A 22,675-nucleotide genomic window follows, 5' to 3' on the forward strand; every position below is an offset into this window, starting at 1 on the left:
GAAGGAGGGAGAGAGAGGGAATGAGATCAGATCATTAGAATGCCTTAGGCCATATAATAGATTGTGTCCATCTATCATTTACCAGTCCTTCCAGGATTCCGCTGCTATTTCCTGTGTGTGTGTCTACCTGGTCATTGAGCTGTCTGATGTTCTTCTCTATGTGAGGTAGTAGTCCCCTGAAGGTAAATTCCTGGATGAATAATCTGAGGCGGTTGTGGTCGTTCAGCGTTAGACATGCCCCATGGCTGGTGCCCGCCGCCACTCCCGTGTAGACTGTCGTAGTCTTGGTTTCCACGGCGACGGCCCTGAGGGAGTCCAGGCTACCGGGCATGTCAATGGCAGTCTCCAGCTGGAGAGGGTGGGTGTTGTCCAGACTGTTTACAGAGACTCCGTCTGATAAACAAAACATTGTGAACAACAACACAATGTCAACAATGTAAAGGTGTGTGTCCAGACTGTTGGGAGATTCCGTCTAGATAAACAAAGTATTGTCAAGAACCTAGGCACACTTCAAATGAGGGTGTGTGTCCAGACTTCATGGAAACTACATCTGAATAAACAATACATTGTCAACCCAGGCATGCTTCAGATGGATTAGTAATGAGCATATAATTTCTCCATCTGGATTAAATAATTAAACTCAACTATAGCAGTGTCTTTCTTGATCCTTCATCAATCTTTCAGTAAGGGAGAATGAGACGCATAGACAACGGAGGTGGGGAAGAAGTTTCACACGTACAAATGAGTATTTTAAAATTAACATTTGTATGTGTGAAACCTCTTCCCCATCTCCGTATATACACACACACTCCCACTGAACCAACAACCTTGGAGTTGCTAGCGCCAGGCTCTGTTCAACTGAGCCACACAGGACCACAAGTATGTGTATGTTCAGTCAGAGTTGTTTATTTTTTATTATACCTTTATTTAACTAGGCAAGTCACTTAAGAACAAATTCTTATTTACAATGACGGCCTAGGAACAGTGTGTTAACTGCCTTGTTCAGGGGCATAACAACATATTTTTACTTTGTCAGCTCGGGGATTTGATCTTGCAACCTTTCGGTTACTAGTCCAACACTCTAACCACTAGGCTACCTGCCGCCCCAGGAGTGACTAATGATATGAAACCTTCAGCTCCTGGGTATTTCTAAGTGGCTAAGCTCACCATTGTCTGCTGAGTCATGTCCGTCCATCTCTGGTGCTCCTCCTACATTGTTCTCTACAGCCGTGTTGTTCACCACTACAGGGGTTGGGGCTGGCTCCTCAGACTGATCCTAGAACAGCCAGGAGCAAACATGACAATATATGGGTCATGATCACAGCACGAAACTGAAGACAGTAGAGCCTGACCGATATGGGATTTTTAGATCCAATACTGATACCGATTTTAGGGATGCAATAGTCACCGACTAAAGCTATCTGCCAAAATACAGTACCAGTCAAAAGTTGACACCTACTCATTCCAGGGTTAATCTTTATTTTTACTATTTTCTACATTGTAGAATAATAGTGATGACATCACAAACTATAAAATGACACATATGGAATCATGTAGTAACCCCAAAAAGTGTTAAATGAAAATATTTTATATTTGAGATTCTTCAAAGTAGCCACCCTTTGCCTTGACAGCTTTGTACACTCTTGGCATTCTCTAAACCAACTTCATTAGGTAGTCACCTGGAATGCAATTCAATTAACAGGTGTGCCTTGTTAAAAGTTCATTCGTGGAATTTCTTTCTATGGTAAACAGAAGATAAAACTACACTGCTCAAAAAAATAAAGGGAACACTTAAACAACACAATGTAACTCCAAGTCAATCACACTTCTGTGAAATCAAACTGTCCACTTAGGAATCAACACTGACAATAAATGTCACATGCTGTTGTGTAAATGGAATAGACAACAGGTGGAAATTATAGGCAATTAGCAAGACACCCCCAATAAAGGAGTGGTTCTGCAGGTGGGGACCACAGACCACTTCTCAGTTCCTATGCTTCCTGGCTGATGTTTTGGTCACTTTTGAATGCTGGCAGTGCTTTCACTCTAGTGGTAGCATGAGACGGAGTCTACAATCCACACATGTGGCTCAGGTAGTGCAGCTCATCCAGGATGGCACATCAATGCGAGCTGTGGCAAGAAGGTTTGCTGTGTCTGTCAGCGTAGTGTCCAGAGCATGGAGGCGCTACCAGGAGACAGGCCAGTACATCAGGAGACGTGGAGGAGGCCGTAGGAGAGCAACAACCCAGCAGCAGGACCGCTACCTCCGCCTTTGTGCAAGGAGGAGCAGGAGAAGCACTGCCAGAGCCCTGCAAAATGACCTCCAGCAGGCCACAAATGTGCATGTGTCTGCTCAAACGGTCAGAAACAGACTCCATGAGGGTGGTATGAGGGCCCGACGTCCACAGGTGGGGGTTGGGCTTACAGTCCAAACACCGTGCAGGACGTTTGGCATTTGCCAGAGAACACCAAGATCGGCAAATTCGCCACTGGCGCCCTGTGCTCTTCACAGATGAAAGCAGGTTCACACTGAGCACATGTGACAGACGTGACAGAGTCTGGAGACGCCGTGGAGAACGTTCTGCTGCCTGCAACATCCTCCAGCATGACCGGTTTGGCGGTGGGTCAGTCATGGTGTGGCATTTCTTTGGGGGGCCGCACAGCCCTCCATGTGCTCGCCACAGGTAGCCTGACTGCCATTAGGTACCGAGATGAGATCCTCAGACCCCTTGTGAGACCATATGCTGGTGCGGTTGGCCCTTGGTTCCTCCTAATGCAAGACAATGCTAGACCTCATGTGGCTGGAGTGTGTCAGTAGTTCCTGCAAGAGGAAGGCATTGATTCTATGGACTGGCCCGCCCATTCCCCAGACCTGAATCCAATTGAGCACATCTGGGACATCATGTCTCGCTCCATCCACCAACGCCACGTTGCACCACAGACTGTCCAGGACTGTCAGACTGTCCACCTCATCAGGAGCATACCCAGGCGTTGTAGGGAGGTCATACAGGCACGTGGAGGCCACACATACTACTGAGCCTCATTTTGACTTGTTTTAAGGACATTACATCAAAGTTGGATCAGCCTGTAGTGTGGTTTTCCACTTTAATTTTGAGTGCGACTCCAAATCCAGACATCCATGGGTTGATAAATTGGATTTCCATTGATTATATTTGTGTGATTTTGTTGTCAGCACATTCAACTATGTAAAGAAAAAAGTATTTAATAAGATTATTTCTTTCATTCAGATCAAGGATGTGTTGTTTAAGTGTTCCCTTTATTTTTTTAGCAGTATATTTGGTAAAAGACCAAGTCCATATTACGGCAAAAATAGCTCAAATAAGCAAAGAGAAACGACAGTCCATTACTTGAAATTTTCCGGAATGATTAAGAAACTTTCAAAGTTCTTGAAGGTCAAAGTGCAGTCGCCAAAAACAATCAAGCGCTATGATGAAACTGGCTCTTATGACGACCGCCACAGGAAAGAAAAGACACAGAGTAACCTCCGGAGAGGATAAGTTCAGAGTTACCAGCCAAAGAAAATGCAGCCCAAATAAATACTTCAGAGAGTTCAAGTAACAGACATCTCAACATCAACTGTTCAGACTGCAAGAATCTGGCCTTCATGGTCAAATTGCTGCAAAGACACCACTACTAAAGGACACCAATAATAAGAAGAGACTTGCTTGGGACAAGAAACACGAGCAATGGACATTAGACCAGTGGAAATCTGTCTTTTGGTACGATGAGTTCAAATTAGAAATGTTTTGTTCCAACTGCAATGCATTGAGAAAAAGAGTAGGGGAATGGATGATCTCATGTGTGGTTCCGACCGTGAAGCAAGGTGGTGGTGTGATGGTGAATTGCTGGTAATATTGTCAGTGATTTATTTATAATTCAAGGAACACTTAACCAGCATGGCTACCACACCAGCGTTACACCATCCTATCATTTGTTATTCAACAGGAAAATGACCTAAAACACACCTCCAGGCTGTGTAAAGGCTATTTGACAAAGGAGAGTGATGGAGTGCTGCATCAGATGACTTGGCCTCCACAATCACCTGTCATCAACCCAATATCGATGGTTTGGGATGAGTTGGACCGGAGTGAAGGAAAAGCAGCCAACGAGCGCTCAGCAGATGTGGGAACTCCTTCAAGACTGTTGGAAAAGCATTCCTTGTGAAGCTGGTAGAGAGAATGTCAAGAGCGTGCAAAGCCGTCATTAAGGCAAAGGGTGGCTACTTTGTTTAACAATTTTTTGGTTACTACATGATTCCATGTGTGTTATTTCATAGTTTTGATGTCTTCAATATTATTCTACAATGTAGAAAAATAAAGAAAAACCCTGCAATGAGTAGGAGTCCACACTTTTGACTTGTACAGTATGTTTTAGGTGTAATGAAAAACAGGCCTTTTTATCACAAATTGTGGTCCAACTGATTAACAGATACTCAAATATAATTTTACAAAATATTAAAATAAACATTATTTTAGAACAATTTTTGGTGGTTATCAAGTAAACCACAATTACAAACTACAGTGCATTCGGGAAAGAATTCAGACCCCTTGATTTTTTCCGCATTGTTACATTATAGCCTTACTCTAAAAAGAAAATTGTCCCCCAATCAATCTACACACAATAACAAAGCGAAACGTTTTTTTTTTTTTAAATGTTTGCAAATGTATTAAAAATAAAAACAGAAATAGCTTATTTACATAAGTATTAAGACCTCTGCTATGAGACTCGATCCATTGATCATCCTTGAGACGTTTCTACGACTTGGAGTCCACCTGTGATAAATTCAATTGATTGGAAATGATTTTGTAAAAAGGCACACACGTCTATGTAAGGTCCAACAGTTGACAGTGCATGTCAGAGCAAAAACCAAGCCATGAGGTCAAAGGAATTGTCAGTAGAGCTCTGAGACAGAATTGTGTCTAGGCACAGAACTGGGGAAAGGTACCAAAGCATATCTGCAGCATTGAAGGTCCCCAATAATGCAATGGCCTCCATCATTCTTAAATGGAAGAAGTTTGGAACCACCAAGACTCTTCCTCGAGTTGGCCACCCGGCCAAACTGAACCATCAGGGGAGAAGGGCCTTGGTCAGGGAGGTGACCAAGAACCTGATGGTCACTCTGACAGAGCTCTAGAATTCCTCTGTGGAGATGGGAGAACCATCCAGAAGACAACCATCTCTGTAGCACTCCACCAAATCAGGCCTTTATGGTAGAGTGGCCACACCTCAGTAAAACAGCACATGACAGCCCACTTGGAGTTTGCGAAAAGGCACCTAAAGGACTCTCAGACCATGAGGAACAAGATTCTCTGGTCTGATGAAACCAAGATTGAACTCTTTGGCCTGAATGCCAATTGTCACGTCTGGAGGACACATCCGTACTGTGAAGAATGGTGGTGGCAGCATCATGCTGTGGGGATTTTATTTAGGAGTAGGGACTAGGAGGCTAGTTAGGATCAAGGGAAATATGAACAAAGCAATGTGCAGACAGATCCTTGATGAAAACCTGCTCCAGAGGGCTCAGGACCTCAGACTGGGGCAAAGGGTCACCTTCCAGCAGGATAATGACCCGAATACAATGCAGGAATGGCTTCTGGAGATGTCTCTGAATGTCCTTGAGTGGCCCAGCCAGAGCCCAGACTTGAACCCGATCCAACATCTCTGGAGAGAAAAAAAAATAACTCAGTAAAATAAAATAAAAAGTCAACTGCATTTATTTTCAGCAAACTTAACATGTGTAAATATTTGTATGAACATAAGATTCAAGAACTGAGAAACTGAACAAGTTCCACAGACGTGACCAACAGAAATGGAATAATGTGGCCCTGAACAAAGGGGCGGGGGTCAAAATCAAAAGTAACATTCAATGCAGCTGGTGGCCACACCAGATACGAAGTACTGCAGTGCATCTCCTCCTCATGGACTGCACCAGATTTGCCAGTTCTTGCTGTGAGATGTTACCCCACTATCCCACCAAGGCCCCTGCAAGTTCCCAGACATTTCTGGGGGGGAATGGCCCTCACCCTACGATTCAACAAGTCCCAGACGTGCTCAATGAGATTGAGATCCGGGCTCTTCGCTGGCCATGGCAGAACACTGACATTCCTGTCTCGCAGGAAATCACGAACAGAACGAGCAGTATGGCTGGTGGCATTGTCATGTTGGAGGGTCATGTCAGGATGAGCCTGCAGGAAGGGTACCACATGAGGGAGGAGGATGTCGTCCCTGTAACGCATAGCGTTGAGATTGCCTGCAATGACAACAAGCTCAGTCCGATGATGCTGTGACACACCGCCCCAGAACATGACGGACCCTCCACCTCCAAATAGATCCCGCTCCAGAGTACAGGCCTCGGTGTAATGCTCCTTCTTTCAACGATAAACGCAAATCCGACCATCACCCCTGGTGAGACAAAACCGCGACTCGTCAGTGAAGAGCACTTTTGGCCAGTCTTGTCTGATCCAGCGACATTGGGTTTGTGCCCATAGGCAACATTGTTGCCGGTGATGTGTGGTGAGGGCCTGCCTTACAACAGGCCTACAAGCCCTTAGTCCAGCCTCTCTCAGCCTACTGCAGACAGTGTGAGCACTGAAGGAGGGATTGTGCGTTCCTGGTGTAACTCGGGCAGTTGTTGTTGCCATCCTGTACCTGTCCCGCAGGTGTGATGTTCAGATGTACCGATCCTGTGCAGATGTTGTTACACGTGGTCTGCCACTGCGAGGACGATCAGCTGTCTGTCCTGTCTCCCTGTAGTGCTGTCTTAGGCGTCTCACAGTACGGACATTGCAATTTATTGCCCTGGACACATCTGCAGTCCTCATGCCTCCTTGCAGCATGCCTAAGGCACATTCACGCAGATGAGCAGGGATCCCGGGCATCTTTCTTTTGGTGTTTTTCCAGAGTCAGCAAAAAGGCCTCTTTAGTGTCCTAAGTTTTCATAACTGTGACCTTAATTGCCTACCGTCTGTAAGCTGTTAGTGTCTTAACGACCGTTCCACAGATGCATGTTCATTAATTGTTTATGGTTCATTGAACAAGCATGGGAAACAGTGTTAAAACGCTTTACAATGAAGATCTGAAGTTACTTGGATTTTTACAAATTATCTTTGAAAGACAGGGTCCTGAAAAAAAAGGGACATTAATTTTTTGCTGAGTTTAATCAATTTAAGAATAAGGCTGTAACGTACTTTTTTTTTGTTTAGTTTTTTTTTAAGTGAAGGGTTCTAAACTTTCCGAATGCAATGTATATCCTCTATAAATACGAAACACTTGTTCAGTTTACCTTCTTAAGTAAAACGTAAAGATTTGTACATCTATGGCACTGGATAAAAATGCGTAAGTGTTTGTACTGAAGCACCACAAGTACCCTAATACACAAGGGTTGAATGAACTAAACTTTGTCACAAAGTAAACCTAAAACTAAACATTTTTCAATAAGAATGCAGTGAAACCCAAGAAGATGCAGTTCATAATGTCACCACTAGATGTTAGAATCAGCATTCGTATTGAGTAGATTCACTAGTGCTTTACAACAAGGTCATGTAAAGAAACAATTCATGGCAACCTCACAATGAGAGCTTGTTAGGACAAGCATACGCTAAGTGTTCATTACAAAAACGTTTTCTTCCTGAAACCATGAAGTAAATTACAGTTATTCAATCTAAAATATATTGGCTATATATTTCAACTGAAAATGGCATAAGCTGATGACTGAAAACGTTCATGCTGATAAATGCTTGCCCCATTGGTTTTAGTCAGACACGTTGAAATGTTGCTTGCTAGTTAACAATCTGATCTCATCATTAAATGTAAGCACATGGCCTGAATGATAGATCTGCGCCAACGGTCGTGCTTTTTGCATAATGTATATTTTGGAAAACTAACTAAATAAACCAACTAACAAACATAATACACTTAGACAATAACACTGTTATTTTTGTATCAAGGATGAGTCGGTGTTCACTTTGGCACCAGTCCAGTGTTCATACATAAATAGCACAGATTGCTAGCTAGGCGAACTACCTTGCTGGCTAGATACAGCACAACTACATTGCTGGCTAACTAGCCAGCTAATGTTAACCAAGTGAGCATGTGATGAGGACAGGGCTGCTTGCTTGGTGACTTACGGGCTGAATGATGTTCAGTGAGCAGCTCGTAGGGCGCCCTCTTTAGGAAAACATTTTTTTTTTTATTAAAAAAATAACCGCAAATGAGCAAACGCATTTGTTCATTCCATATGTATATAATATCGGCGTAATATAGACCGACACAAATATTTCTGTGAATGGCTGATAACAGGCGATAAATCAGTCAACCAATTTATTGGTCGGCTCAAGAAGAAAGTGCTCAGTAACTGAGTAAAAGGGGAAGGTACTAACTGAATTATGTAATAAGCTACACTCCTTTTCCTTTGCGAAGTGTCCAAATGAACCGGACAATGGTATGGTCAGTTATCTGCTACAGTACATTAGCAACTGACAATTAGATCAGTGGTCACCAACCTTTGCTGAGTCAAGATCATTTTCTGAGTCAAAATGCATGCCGAGATCTACCGCTCTGATTTTTTTATTACCAAAAAATGTAAGCCTATGCAACATTAACCAATTAAAAACAGTACTGTAGCAATGAGTTTTGTGCACTAAGCTATAGGCCCAATACATTATCATCACATACTGGCTTTGCTTGAATTTACCTGCCAATGCATTGTTGTTTGGGACATTTTTTTAAATTATATTTCAAAATTTGAGGTAGGCTATATGATCTCACACTGGTAATAGATCCATTGTTGTATTACTTGTGAGGCACAGCTGAGTAAGGATACATTTAAATAATTATATTTTTATTTTACTGGGCTGATGGTGCCTGCATCTGATGGTCAGTCTCAGCGGAGGGAAGAGAGCAGCAGACTGAGGGGCCGTCTCTCAACATCCCTCTGCTCTCCACCTTTCCTCCACTGACACTGACCCAAGGGACACCGTCTTCCAGCTGATGGCCAAACGAGTCGCACCGCATTACTTCTGCCTCATGCACAAATTCATGTTGTAACTCCTATGAACAGAGAAAGTGAAATATTCCTTGATATTAAAAAAGACCCAAGCCGCTAATAACAACGCAAGCTTATAGATACACTTTCCTACTCATTCATTACTGCTCCACTGTTTGTTGTAGCGCTGAGTGGAAATAGGAAGAACACGCATTTTATGGGTTATAAAAGTGTTGAATACAAAGTGTTGACAGTGCTGAGTAAGAACTTAAACATGAACTCACTCAAAAACAGCAGCTCTGCTGTATTCGTTAACAGTCTCTCTCTGGTCATGGTTTTAAACGTTTTAAAATGTCACGGTATCAATTTTGCCGTAGCTTTCTTTTATGCCTGCTTCGTTACTGCAGACTCGGTCATCTGAGCAATCTGATTGGCCAGCGGAGGCATAGTGCACTTGATTTCCTCTCCAAGTCCACCGAAAAGGCAGAGTTTGTACCTTCAGACAGGTACAGTTTGCCTACCCGGTACAGTTTGACTACCCGGCGCGCAGGGCAGCGGAATTGTCTGCACCTACCACCAACAACCAGAGACTAATAAAAAAATAAAAATAGGAACAAAAGGCTTTATCATTGGGTTTTTCAAATCAAAATCAGTTTATTTGTCACGTGCGCTGAATACAACAGGTGTAGACCTTACAGTGAAATGCTTACTTACAGGCTCTAACCAATAGTGCAAAAAAGGTATTAGGTGAACAATAGGTAGGTAAAGAAATAAAACAGTAAAAAGACAGGCTATATACAGTAGCGAGGCTACATACAGACACCGGTTAGTCAGGCTGATTGAGGTAGTATGTACATGTAGATATGGTTAAAGTGACTATGCATATTTGATGAAGAGAGTAGCAGTAGCGTAAAAGAGAGGTTGGCGGGTGGACACAATGCAGATAGCCAATGTGCGGGAACTTTGGTTGGTCGGTCCAATTGAGGTAGTATGTACATGAACGTATAGTTGAAGTGACTATGCATATATGATAAAGAGGTCCTGGATGGCAGGCAGTTTGGCCCCAGTGATGTGCTGGGCCATACGCACTACCCTCTGTAGTGCCTTGCGGTCAGAGGCCGAACAATTGCCATACCAGGCAATGATGCAACCGGTCAGGATGCTCTCGACGTTGCAGCTGTAGAACCTTTTGAGGATCTCAGGACCCATGCCAAATCTTTTTAGTTTCCTGAGGGGGAATAGGTTTTGTTGTGCCCTCTTCACGACTGTGTTGGTGTGCTTGGACCATTCTAGTTTGTTGTTGATGTGGACACCGAGGAACTTGAAGCTCTCAACCTGCTCCACTACAGCTCCGTCGATGAGAATGGGGGCGTGCTAAGTCCTCCATTTCCTGTAGTCCACAATAATCTCCTTAGTCTTGGTTACGTTGAGGGATAGGTTGTTATTCTGGCACCACCCGGCCAGGTCTATGACTTCCTCCCTATAGGCTGTCTCGTCGTTGTCAGTGATCAGGCCTACCACTGTTGTGTCGTCTGCAAACTTAATGGTGTTGGAGTCGTGCCTGGCCATGCAGTCGTGGGTGAACAGGGAGTACAGGAGGGGACTGAGCATGCACCCCTGGGGAGCTCCAGTGTTGAGGATCAGCGTGGCAGATGTGTTGCTACCAACCCTTACCACCTGGGGGCAGCCCGTCAGGAAGTCCAGGATCCAGTTGCAGAGGGAGGTGTTTCGTCCCAGGATCCTTAGCTTAGTAATGAGCTTTGAGGGTACTATGGTGTTGAACGCTGAGCTATAGTCAATTAATAGCATTCTCACGTAAGTGTTCCTTTTGTCCAGGTGGGAAAGGGCACTGTGGAGTACAATAGAGATTGCATCATCGGTGGATGTGTTTGGGCGGTATGCAAATTGGATTGGGTCTAGGGTTTCTGGGATAATGGTGTTGATGTGAGCCATTACCAGCCTTTCAAAGCACTTCATGGCTACAGACGTGAGTGCTACGGGTCTGTAGTAATTTAGGCAGGTTGCCTTTGTGTTCTTGGGCACAGGGACTACGGTGGTCTGCTTGAAGCATGTTGGTATTACAGACTCAATCAGGGACATGTTGAAAATGTCAGTGAAGACACCTGCCAGTTGGTCAGCACATGCCCGGAGCACACATCCTGTTAATCCGTCTGGCCCCGCAGCCTTGTGTATGTTGACCTGTTTAAAAGGTCTTACTAACGTCGGCTACGGAGAGCGTGATCACACAGTCGCCTGGAACAGCTGATGCTCTCATGCATGCCTCAGTGTTGCTTGCCTCGAAGCGAGAATAGAAGTGATTTAGCTCATCTGGTAGGCTCGTGTCACTGGGCAGCTCGCGGCTGTGCTTCCCTTTGTAGTCTGTAATAGTTTGCAAACCCTGCCACATCCGACGAGCGTCGGAGCCGGTGTAGTATGATTCATTCTTAGCCCTGTATTGACGCTTTGCCTGTTTGATGGTTCGTCGCAGGGCATAGCGGGATTTCTTGTAAGCTTCCGGGGTTAGAGTCCCGCACCTTGAAAGCAGCAGCACCTACCCTTTAGCTCAGTGCGAATGTTGCCTGTAATCCATGGCTTCTGGTTGGGGTATGTACGTACAGTCACTGTGGGGACGACGTCCTCAATGCACTTATTGATAAAGCCAGTGACTGATGTGGTGTACTCCTCAATGCCATCGGAAGAATCCTGGAACATGTTCCAGTCTGTGATAGCAAAACAGTCCTGTAGTTCAGCATCTGCTTCATCTGAACACTTTTTTAAATAGACCGAGTCACTGGTGCTTCCTGCTTTAATTTATGCTTGTAAGCAGGAATCAGGATAGAACTGTGGTCAGATTTACCAAATGGAGGGAGGGCGAGGGAGAGCTTTGTACGCGTCTCTGTGTGTGGAGTACAGGTGATCTAGAATTATTTTCCCTCTGGTTGCACATTTAACATGTTGATGGAAATTTGGTAGACCTGATTTAGGTTTCCCTGCATTGAAGTCTCCGGCCACTAGGAACGCCGCCTCTAGTTTTACAGAAATGTTTGGTGATCGACTAGAAATGCCTCGGAGATCGACAAGTTGAATGCGGTCGACCGGTTGGTGACCACTGAATTAGATACATGGAAAACTTTGTCTGGGCTCTACCGTACCTGGCTTTGCAGACTGCTCTTGTTAAGGTACTGGCTCCATGGGTCCGGTATCTGTTCATCTGTTCCTGCTGCTGCTGTGTGAGAGTTGATCTTCAGAAGGTAACAACCCTGAGAACCATACCTCTGCTTCATATCCTCATACACAGAGTCAGCTCTGAGAGCACAAGAGAGAAAAAAATATATACAATTACAATGACAGGCTAAGAATGACACATTAACAGTTTAAAGCAGTGGTAAAGCAGACCTTTTGGGCCAAAATCAAGTATAAGAATATATATATATATATATATATATATATATATATATATATATATATATATATATATATATATATATATATATATTTTTACATGACTTAAAAACGTTAGCCAATGCAACATTAAACTATTCGAGGCAAAGTGCAGTCAAAAACATGACTTTTCTGTGTTTGATAAACAGTGCATTCAGGAAGTATTCAGACCCCTTAAATTTTTCCACATATTGTTACATTACAGCCTTTTCTAAAATGGATTAAATCGTTTTTTTCCCCCCTCAATCTACACACAATACCCCATAATGACAAAGCAAAAACAGGTTTTTAGAAACGTTTGCAAATGTGTTAAATTAAAAAAAATTAAATGTTACATTTACATAAAAATTCAGACCCTTTAGTCAGTACTTTGTTGAAGCACCTTTTGCATCGATTATAGCCTCGAGTCTTCTTGGGTATGACACTTCAAGCTTGGCACACTTGTATTTGGGGAGTTCCTCCCATTCTTCTCTGCACATCCACTCAAGCTCTGTCAGGTTGGATGGGGAGCGTCGCTGCACAGCTATTTTCAGGTCTCTCCAGAGATGTTCGATCGTGTTCTGGCTGGGCCACTCAAGAACATTCAGAGACTTCTCCAGAAGCCACTCTGAGGTCCTGAGTGCTCTGGAGCAGGTTTTCATCAAGGATCTCTCTGTACTTTGCTCTGTTCATCTTTCCTGACTAGTCTCCCAGTTGCTGCCACCGAAAAATATCCCACAGCATTACACTGCCACCACCATGCATCACCGTAGGCACGGAGCAAGGTTTCCACCAGACACGACGCTTGGCATTCAGGCCAAAGAGTTTAATTTTATCAGAACAGAGAATCTTGTTTCTCATGGTCAGAGTCTTTAGGAGCTTTTTGGCAAACTCCAAGCGGGTTGTCATGTGCCCTTTACCGAAGAGTGGCTTCAGTCTGGTCACTCTACATGAAGGCCTGATTGTTGGAGGGCTGCAGAGATGGTTGTCAGAAGGTTCTACCATCTCCACAGAGGAACTCTGGAGCTCTGTCAGAGTGACCATCGGGTTCTTGGTCACCTCCCTGACCAATGCCCTTCTCCCCCGATTACTCAGTTTTGCCAGGCGGCCAGCTCTAGGAAGAGTCTTGGTGATTCCAGACTTCTTCCACTTAATAATGGAGGTCACTGTGTTCTTGGGGTCGATCAATGTAGCAGAAATGTTTTGGTACCGTTCCCCAGATCTGTGCCTCGACACAATCCTGTCTCGGAGCTCTATGGACAATTCCTTCGAACGCATGGCTTGGTTTTTGCTCTGATATGCTCTGTCAACTGTGGGCCTTACATAGACAGGTGTGTGGCTTTTCAAATCATGTCCAATCAATTGAATTTACCACAGGTGGACTCCAAATTGTAGACACACGAAGGATGATCAATGGAAACAGGATGCATCTGAGCTCAACGTCGAGTCTAGTAGCAAAGGGTCTGAACAATTATGCAAATTAGGTAATTCTATTTTCTATATTTGCAAAAATGTCTAAAAACCTCTTCACTTTCTCATTATGGGGTATTGTGTGTACAGTTGAAGTCAGAAGTTAATACACCTTATCCAAATACATTTAAACTCAGTTTCACAATTCCTGACATTTAATCCTAGTAAAAATTCCCTGTCTTAGGTCAATTAACCTGTTGGGGGTAGGGGGCAGTATTTACACGGCCGGATAAAAAAAAACGTACCCGATTTAATCTGGTTATTACTACTGCCCAGAAACTAGAATATGCATATAATTATTGGCTTTGGATAGAAAACACCCTAAAAAGTTTCTAAAACTGTTTGAATGGTGTCTGTGAGTATTACAGAACTCATATGGCAGGCAAAAACCTGAGAAGATTCTGTACAGGAAGTGCCCTCTCTGACCATTCCTTGAGCTTCTTGACTCTGTTTATTGAAGACTGAGGATCTTTGCTGTAACGTGACACTTCCTACGGCTCCCATAGGCTCTCAGAAGGCGGGAAAAAGCTGAATGATGTAATTCCAGCCACTGGCTGAAAAACATTAGCGCTTTTGGCAAGTGCTCTATCAGAGGACAATGGGCTGAGGCGCGTGCACGAGTCGACCCCATGTTTTTATTTTCTTTCGTCTTTGAACCTAAACACAGATTCCCGGTCGGAATATTATCGCTTTTTTACGAGATAAATGGCATAAAAATTGATTTTAAACAGCGGTTGACATGCTTCGAAGTACGGTAATGGAATATTTAGAATTTTTTGCCACGAAATGCGTCGTGCGCGTCACCCTTCTTTACCATTCAGATAGTGTCTTGAACGCACGAACAAAACAGAGGATATTTGAACATAACTATGGATTATTTTGAACCAAACCAACATTTGTTATTGAAGTAGAAGTCCTGGGAGTGCATTCTGACGAAGACAGCAAAGGTAATAACATTTTTCTTATAGTAAATCTGATTTTGGTGACTGCTAAACTTGGTGGGTGTCTAAATAGCTAGCCCTGTGATGCCGGGCTATCTACTGAGAATATTGCAAAATGTGCTTTCACCGAAAAGCTATTTTAAAAATCGGACATATCGAGTGCAGAGGAGTTCTGTATCTATAATTCTTAAAATAATGTTTTTTGTGAATGTTTATCGTGAGTAATTTAGTAAATTCACCAGAATGCTAGTTCTGAACGTCACATGCTAATGTAAAAAGCTGGTTTTTGATATAAATATGAACTTGATTGAACAAAACATGCATGTATTGTATAACATAATGTCCTAGGGTTGTCATCTGATGAAGATCATCAAAGGTTAGTGCTGCATTTAGCTGTGGTTTGGGTTTATGTGACATTATATGCTAGCTTGAAAAATGGGTGTCTGATTATTTCTGGCTGGGTACTCTGCTGACAAATCTAATGTTTTGCTTTCGTTGTAAAGCCTTTTTGAAATCGGACAGTGTGGTTAGATTAACGAGAGTCTTGTCTTTAAAATGTTGTAAAATAGTCATATGTTTGAGAAATTGAAGTAATAGCATTTCTAAGGTATTTGAATAACGCGCCACGGGATTTCGTCCCGCCGACCCTAGAGAGGTTAAAATCACCACTTTATTTTAAGAATGTGAAATGTCAGAATAATACTAGAGAATTATTTATTTATTTAATCACATTCCCAGTGAGTCAGAAGTTTATACACTCAATTTGTATTTGGTAGCACTGCCTTTAAATAGTTTAACTTGGGTCAAACATTTCAGGTAGCCTTCCACAAGCTTCCCACAATAAGTTGGGTGAATTTTGGCCCATTCCTCCTGACAGAGCTGGTATAACTGAGTCAGGTTTGTAGGCCTCCTTGCTCCCACACGCTTTTTCAGTTCTGCCCACAAATTTTCTATAGGATTGAGGTCAGGTCTTTGTGATGGCCACTCCAATACTTTGACTGTTGTCCTTAAGCCATTTTGCCACAACTTTGAAAGTATGCTTGGGGTCATTGTCCATTGTCCACCAAGCTTTAACTTCCTGACTGATGTCTTGAGATGTTGCTTCAATATATCCACATAATTATTCTCCTCATGATGCCATCTATTTTGTGAAGTGCACCAGTCCCTCCTGGAGCAAAGCACCCCCACAACATGATGCTGCCACCCCCATGCTTCACGGTTGGGATGGTGCTCTTTGGCTTGCAAGCCTCCCCATTTTTCCTCCAAACATAACGATGGTCATTATGGACAAACAGCTCTATTTTTGTTGTTTCTTCAGACCAGAGGACATTTCTCCAAAAAGTACAATCTTTGTCCCCATGTGCAGTTGCAAACCGGAGTCTGGATATTTTATGGCGGTTTTGGAGCAGTGGCTCCTTCCTTGCTGAGCGGCCTTTCAGGTTATCTCGATACAGAACTTGTTTTACTGTGGACATAGATATTTTTGTACCCGTTTCCGCCAGCATCTTCACAAGGTCCTTTGCTGTTGTTCTGGGATTGATTTGCACTTTTCGCACCAAAGCACGTTCATGTCTAGGAGACAGAATGTGTCTCCTTCCTGACCGGTATGAAGCTGCGTGGTCCCATGGTGTTTATACTTGCGTACTATTGTTTGTACAGATGAACGTGGTACCTTCAGGCGTTTGAAAATTGCTCCCAAGGATGAACCAGAATTGTGGTCAACAATTTTCTTTGAGGTCTTGACTAATTTCTTTTGATTTTCCCATGATGTCAAGCAAAGAGGTACTGAGTTTGAAATGTAGGCCTTGAAATACATCCACAGGTACACCTCTATTGACTCAAATGATGTCAATTAGCCTATCAGAAGCTACTAAAGCCATGACATACATTTCTGGAATTTTCCTAGCTGTTTAAAAAAAAGGCACAGTCAACTTAGTGTATGTAAACTTCTGACCCACTGGAATTGTGATACCGATTATTTCACTTATAATTCACTGTATGTAAACAATTGCTGGAAAAATGACGTGTGTCATGCACAAAGTAGATGTCCTAACCAACTTGCCAAAACTATAGTTTGTTAACAAGACATTTGTGGAGTGGTTGAGAAACGAGTTTTAAATGACTCCAACCTAAGTGTATGTAAACTTCCGACTTCAACTGTAGATTCATGAGTATTTTTTTATATTTTTTTATCCATTTTAGAATAAATGTGGAAAAACTCAAGGGGTCTGAATACTTTACAAATGCACTGTATGTCCTGAACACAGAGCATTATGTTTGGGGCAAATCTAACACCACATCACTGAGTACCACTCATCATATTTTCAAGCATGGTGGCGGCTGCATCATGTTATGGGTATGCTTATCATTGACAAGGACTAGGAGTTTTTTTTTTGTTGATAAAATAACCGTAATAGAGCTAAGCACAGGCAAAATCTCTTTCAGTCTTTATATATTGTGTAGGTCATTGACAAAAATGACAATTAAATACATTTTAATCTCTCCTAGTAAAAAAAATAAAATGAAATGCCCTTTTAGTGTAAGAGCTGTTCGAGAAGACGGTCTGAAATTTCAACCTGTTTTGGTGGGATGGAGTTTAGTTAATAGACCAATAAAGAGTTCCAAACCTCTGCCAATAACAGCTAGTTTTCAATTTTCTCCGCACCACGCAGCCCACTTCCAGAAAGTCCTAGCAAAATTCTTGCTTGAGAAATTGCTCTTTGCTAAGAAGCTATTATTTTTTTTCCCCATTTTAATACAATCAAATAAAAAAAAATTGTACTTATTTGTTACGCAGAAATTATTTGATTTTGAGATCAAAATGGCTCCATTGGACCTTTAATGAGGTTTGTGCAGTAGGCTATAGGTTTAACACATTATCACTGCATATTGGCTATTCTTGAATTGCCTTGCCAATGTTCTTCTTCTCAAACTATTTAAAATTATATTTCAAAACATGAGATATGATCACACTGGTAATATATAATTTGTTGATTTCCATTTATGCCTCGAGTAATAGATTTGTCTTTATTTTACTGGACTGATGGTGCATCATGGAGGGAGAGAGAGAAAGAGTGTGAGGGGACGAGAGTAAGAGAGCAGCGGAAAGGCTGCCTCTCACTGTCCCATCTGCTCTTCCTCCCTCAGCTGACTGACCAAAAAGGGGTCACTGTCTTCCATCTGATGGCTAAACTCAAGTTACACTTCTTTATTTCTAGCTCATGCACCAATTCATGTTGTTACTCATATGACCAGAGAACATGAAATACTCCTCGAAATGAGAAAGACAAGCCACTAATAACAACGCAAGCCTATCGAGACTTTGTAGTGCGAGTGGATAGAAGGGGTGTTTTATGGCTTATAAAAGTGTTGACAGTGCTGACTAAAATCTTAAACATGAACTCGCCCAAAGAAAACAGCAGGTTTTTGCTGTATTCGTTGACAGTCTCTCTCTAGTCATGTTTTTTCATTTTTTTGAAATCTCAATTAATAGAGTTGACCATCAACTTTGCTATAGGCTCGTGGAAGATCCGAGCTATCCGATTAGCCAGTGGTCGCCCGACAGGTGAACTTGATTTGCTCTCCAGGCCGCGCCGGGTAGGCAGAGTTTGTACCTTCAGACACATGAAACGTTTCAAAATGGGAACACTTCAATTAACCAGCGTGCAGGGCCGTTGAATCAAGTGCACCTACCGAATAAAAAAATAGTTTTATGTTCCTATCATTGGGCTTTTTACAGGAATGTTTGGTGACGAGGAAAGCCTTGGAGATCGGCCAGTCGATCGGTTGGTGACCACTGGTTTACAGTGAGGTGAAACAGTAAAAATGTCATCCCCCACAAATGATGCAGCACCCCACCTTTGGGCCAATTAGTGACAATTATTTATGTTGCATGGATTAATGACAAGAAAAAAAAGTAATAAAAATCCCCCTTGCTGGAAATCAATGGGCGGAGCTTATATGTCCTTAAGGGGAAACTTTGTTGTTATGAGGGGCGCGCATATATGTACACCATTTCATGACTGCAGCTCAAACAGGAAAGGAGATTTGCTTAGCAAAAGTTCAGTTGATTACTATAACGCCCCCCTTGGGCCAATCAGTGTAATTGTGCAAATGTTGGCTGTCCTAGACGGTAACTGTAGATGGTGGCAAATATACCCAGTGTAACTTTACGAACAAATGCACAACGTTCAATCACCCTATTACAGGCTAGGCCATTAAGATTAAGGCCATCATTACATGTTCCACAAAAAATGTCATATTCCTGATAAAGAGTATTTGTGGTCTATGTAGGAAAAACTAAACGAGCTCTGAAAACAAGGATAGCTGAACACAGGAGTAATATCAGGACCCTTGACCAGAGAAACCCTGTGGCTGTGCATTTCATGGAGGCTTGTCACAACATTAGCGTCGAACATGTTAAGACTCCTGGGGGGGTGGGGGGGCAGTGTGTGTACTTATAATCTATTATTGAGAAAATAATTATATTGGATTCACCGTTTGTGTACCATGTCTCCTAGAGGTCTGAACCAAGAGTTTGATATCAGAACATTTCTGACATGGACACTTTGATTTGTCATGCCTTCCAGTATTTTTTTTATAAATATATAAATATAAATATATATATAAATATAAATATATATATAAATAAAAATACTGGAAGGCAAGACAAATCAAAGTATCATCATGTAAAATAAAAATCCCTGGAACTACTACATGTACACATCTCATTGTAATTAAATTATTACAGATACAAATTGGTCATGTGAGGTGAAATGTGTACATTTTGGGATATGAGCACTTCGAAACGTTGTCAATAAAGTGGTGAACTGGGAGCTTTAACAGTGTGCGGGCCTTCTTGTTCTATACTGTCCAAGGCAGACGCATCATTCCCCAAAGCTTGTCAAAGTCAGGCCAGTGGTGTCTGAGTTATCGTGTGTGACTAACATACAGTGATGGAAAAAAGTATTTGATCCCCTGCTGATTTTGCATATTTGCCCACTGACAAATAAATTAGTCTATAATGTTAATGGTAGGTTTATTTGAACAGTGAGACAGAATAACAAAAAATCCAGAAAAACGCATGTCAAAATGTTATGAATTGATTTGCATTTTAATGAGGGAAATAAGTATTTCACCCCCTCTCAATCAGAAAGATTTCTGTCTCCCAGGTGTCTTTTATACAGGTAACGAGCTGAGATTAGGAGCACACTCTTAAAGGGAGTGCTCCTATCTCAACTTGTTACTTGTATAAAAGACACCTGTCCACAGAAGCAATCAATCAATCAAGATTCCAAACTCTCCACCATGGCCAAGACCAAAGACCTCTCAAGGATGTCAGGGACAGGATTGTAGACCTACACAAGGCTGGAATGGACTACAAGACCATCACCAAGCAGCTGGGTGAGAAGGTGACAACAGTTGGTGAGATTATTCACAAATGGAAGAAACACAAAAGAACTGTCAATATCCCTCGGCCTAGGACTCCATGCAAGATCTCACCTCGTGGAGTTGCAATGATCATGAGAACGGTGAGGAATCAGCCCAGAACTACACAGGAGGATCTTGTCAATGATCTCAAGGCAGCTGGGACCATAGTCACCAAGAAAACAATTGGAAACACACTACACCTTGAAGGACTGAAGCGCCCGCAAGGTCCCCCTGCTCAAAAAAGCACATATACATGCCCGTCTGAAGTTTGCCAATGAACATCTGAATGATTCAGAGGACAACTGGGTGAAAGTGTTGTGGTCAGATGAGACCAAAATGGAGCTCTTTGGCATCAACTCAACTCGCCGTGTTTGGAGGAGGAGGAATGCTGCCTATGACCCCAAGAACACCATCCCCACAGTCAAACATGGAGGTGGTAACATTATGCTTTGGGGGTGTTTTTCTGCTAAGGGGACAGGACAACTTCACCGCGTCAAAGGGACGATGGACGGGGCCATGTACCGTCAAATCTTGGGTGAGAACCTCCTTCCCTCAGCCAGGGCATTGAAAATGGGTCGTGGATGGGTATTCCAGCATGACAATGACCCAAAACACACGGCCAAGGCAACAAAGGAGTGGCTCAAGAAGAAGCACATTAAGGTCCTGGAGTGGCCTAGCCTTAATCCCATAGAAAATCTGTGGAGAGAGCTGAAGGTTCGAGTTGCCAAACGTCAGCCTCGAAACCTTAGTTACATGGAGAAGAGCTGCAAAGAGGAGTGGGACAAAATCCCTCCTGAGATGTGTGCAAACCTGGTGGCCAACTACAAGAAACGTCTGACCTCTGTGATTGCCAACAAGGGTTTTGCCAGCAAGTACTAAGTCATGTTTGGCAGAGGGGTCAAATACTCATTTCCCTCATTAAAATGCAAATAATTGTAACATTTTTTACATTCGTTTTTCTGGATTTTTTTGTTGTTATTCTGTCTCTCACTGTTCAAATACACCTACCATTAAAAATATAGACTGATAATTTGTTTGTCAGTGGGCAAACGTACAAAATCAGCGGGGGATCAAAATACACTGCTCAAAAAAATAAAGGGAACACTTAAACAACACAATATAACTCCAAGTCAATCACACTTCTGTGAAATCAAACTGTCCACTTAGGAAGCAACACTGATTGACAATACATTTCACATGCTGTTGTGCAAATGGAATAGACAACAGGTGGAAATTATAGGCAATTAGCAAGACACCCCCAATAAAGGAGTGTTCTGCAGGTGGTGACCACAGACCACTTCTCAGTTCCTATGCTTCCTGGCTGATGTTTTGGTCACTTTTGAATGCTGGCGGTGCTTTCACTCTAGTGGTAGCATGAGACGGAGTCTACAACCCACACATGTGGCTCAGGTAGTGCAGCTCATCCAGGATGGCACATCAATGCGAGCTGTGGCAAGAAGGTTTGCTGTGTCTGTCAGCGTAGTGTCCAGAGCATATAGGCGCTACCAGGAGACAGGCCAGTACATCAGGAGATGTGGAGGAGGCCGTAGGAGGGCAACAACCCAGCAGCAGGACCGCTACATCCGCCTTTGTGCAAGGAAGAGCAGGACGAGCACTGCCAGAGCCCTGCAAAATGACCTCCAGCAGGCCACAAATGTGCATGTGTCTGCTCAAACGGTCAGAAACAGACTCCATGAGGGTGGTGGGTCTGTCATGGTGTGGGGTGGCATTTCTTTGGGGGGGGCCGCAAGGCCCTCCATGTGCTCGCCAGAGGTAGCCTGACTGCCATTAGGTACCGAGATGAGATCCTCAGACCCCTTGTGAGACCATATGCTGGTGCGGTTTGCCCTGGGTTCCTCCTAATGCAAGACAATGCTAGACCTCATGTGGCTGGAGTGTGTCAGCAGTTCCTGCAAGAGGAAGGCATTGATGCTATGGACTGGCCCGCCCGTTCCCCAGACCTGAATCCAATTGAGCACATCTGGGACATCATGTCTCGCTCCATGATGGAGCGAGACATGCAACGCCACGTTGCACCACAGACTGGCCAGGAGATCCCTCAGGAGACCATCCGCCACCTCATCAGGAGCATGCCCAGGCGTTGTAGGGAGGTCATACAGGCACGTGGAGGCCACACACACTACTGAGCCTCATTTTGACTTGTTTTAAGGACATTACATCAAAGTTGGATCAGCATGTAGTGTGGTTTTCCACTTTAATTTTGAGTGTGACTCCAAATCCAGACCTCCATGGGTTGATAAATTGGATTTCCATTGATTATTTTTGTGTGATTTTGTTGTCAGCACATTCAACTATGTAAAGAAAAAAAGTATTTAATAAGATTATTTCATTCATTCAGATCTAGGATGTTATTTTAGTGTTCCCTTTATTTTTTTTGAGCAGTGTACTT

The 22,675-nt window shown here is 43.0% G+C and overlaps 1 protein-coding gene across 3 annotated transcripts in view; it reads right to left on the bottom strand.

The window, feature by feature from the left end:
• LOC106560384 (trafficking protein particle complex subunit 8) overlaps positions 1-22,675 on the bottom strand; it is a 98,410-nt gene that overhangs the window by 61,980 nt on the left and 13,755 nt on the right. For all 3 annotated transcript variants that reach the window (XM_014123258.2, XM_014123256.2, XM_045687751.1), the window contains exons 6-8: positions 12,157-12,310; positions 1,168-1,276; positions 128-393 (exon numbers count right to left, since the gene is read on the bottom strand). In XM_014123258.2, coding sequence (XP_013978733.2) covers positions 128-393; positions 1,168-1,276; positions 12,157-12,310 — 529 coding nt within the window. The remainder of the gene's footprint in view (positions 1-127; positions 394-1,167; positions 1,277-12,156; positions 12,311-22,675) is intronic.

This window comes from Salmo salar, chromosome ssa10, assembly GCF_905237065.1.
Source record: "Salmo salar chromosome ssa10, Ssal_v3.1, whole genome shotgun sequence".
Taxonomy (NCBI): Eukaryota; Metazoa; Chordata; class Actinopteri; order Salmoniformes; family Salmonidae; genus Salmo; species Salmo salar.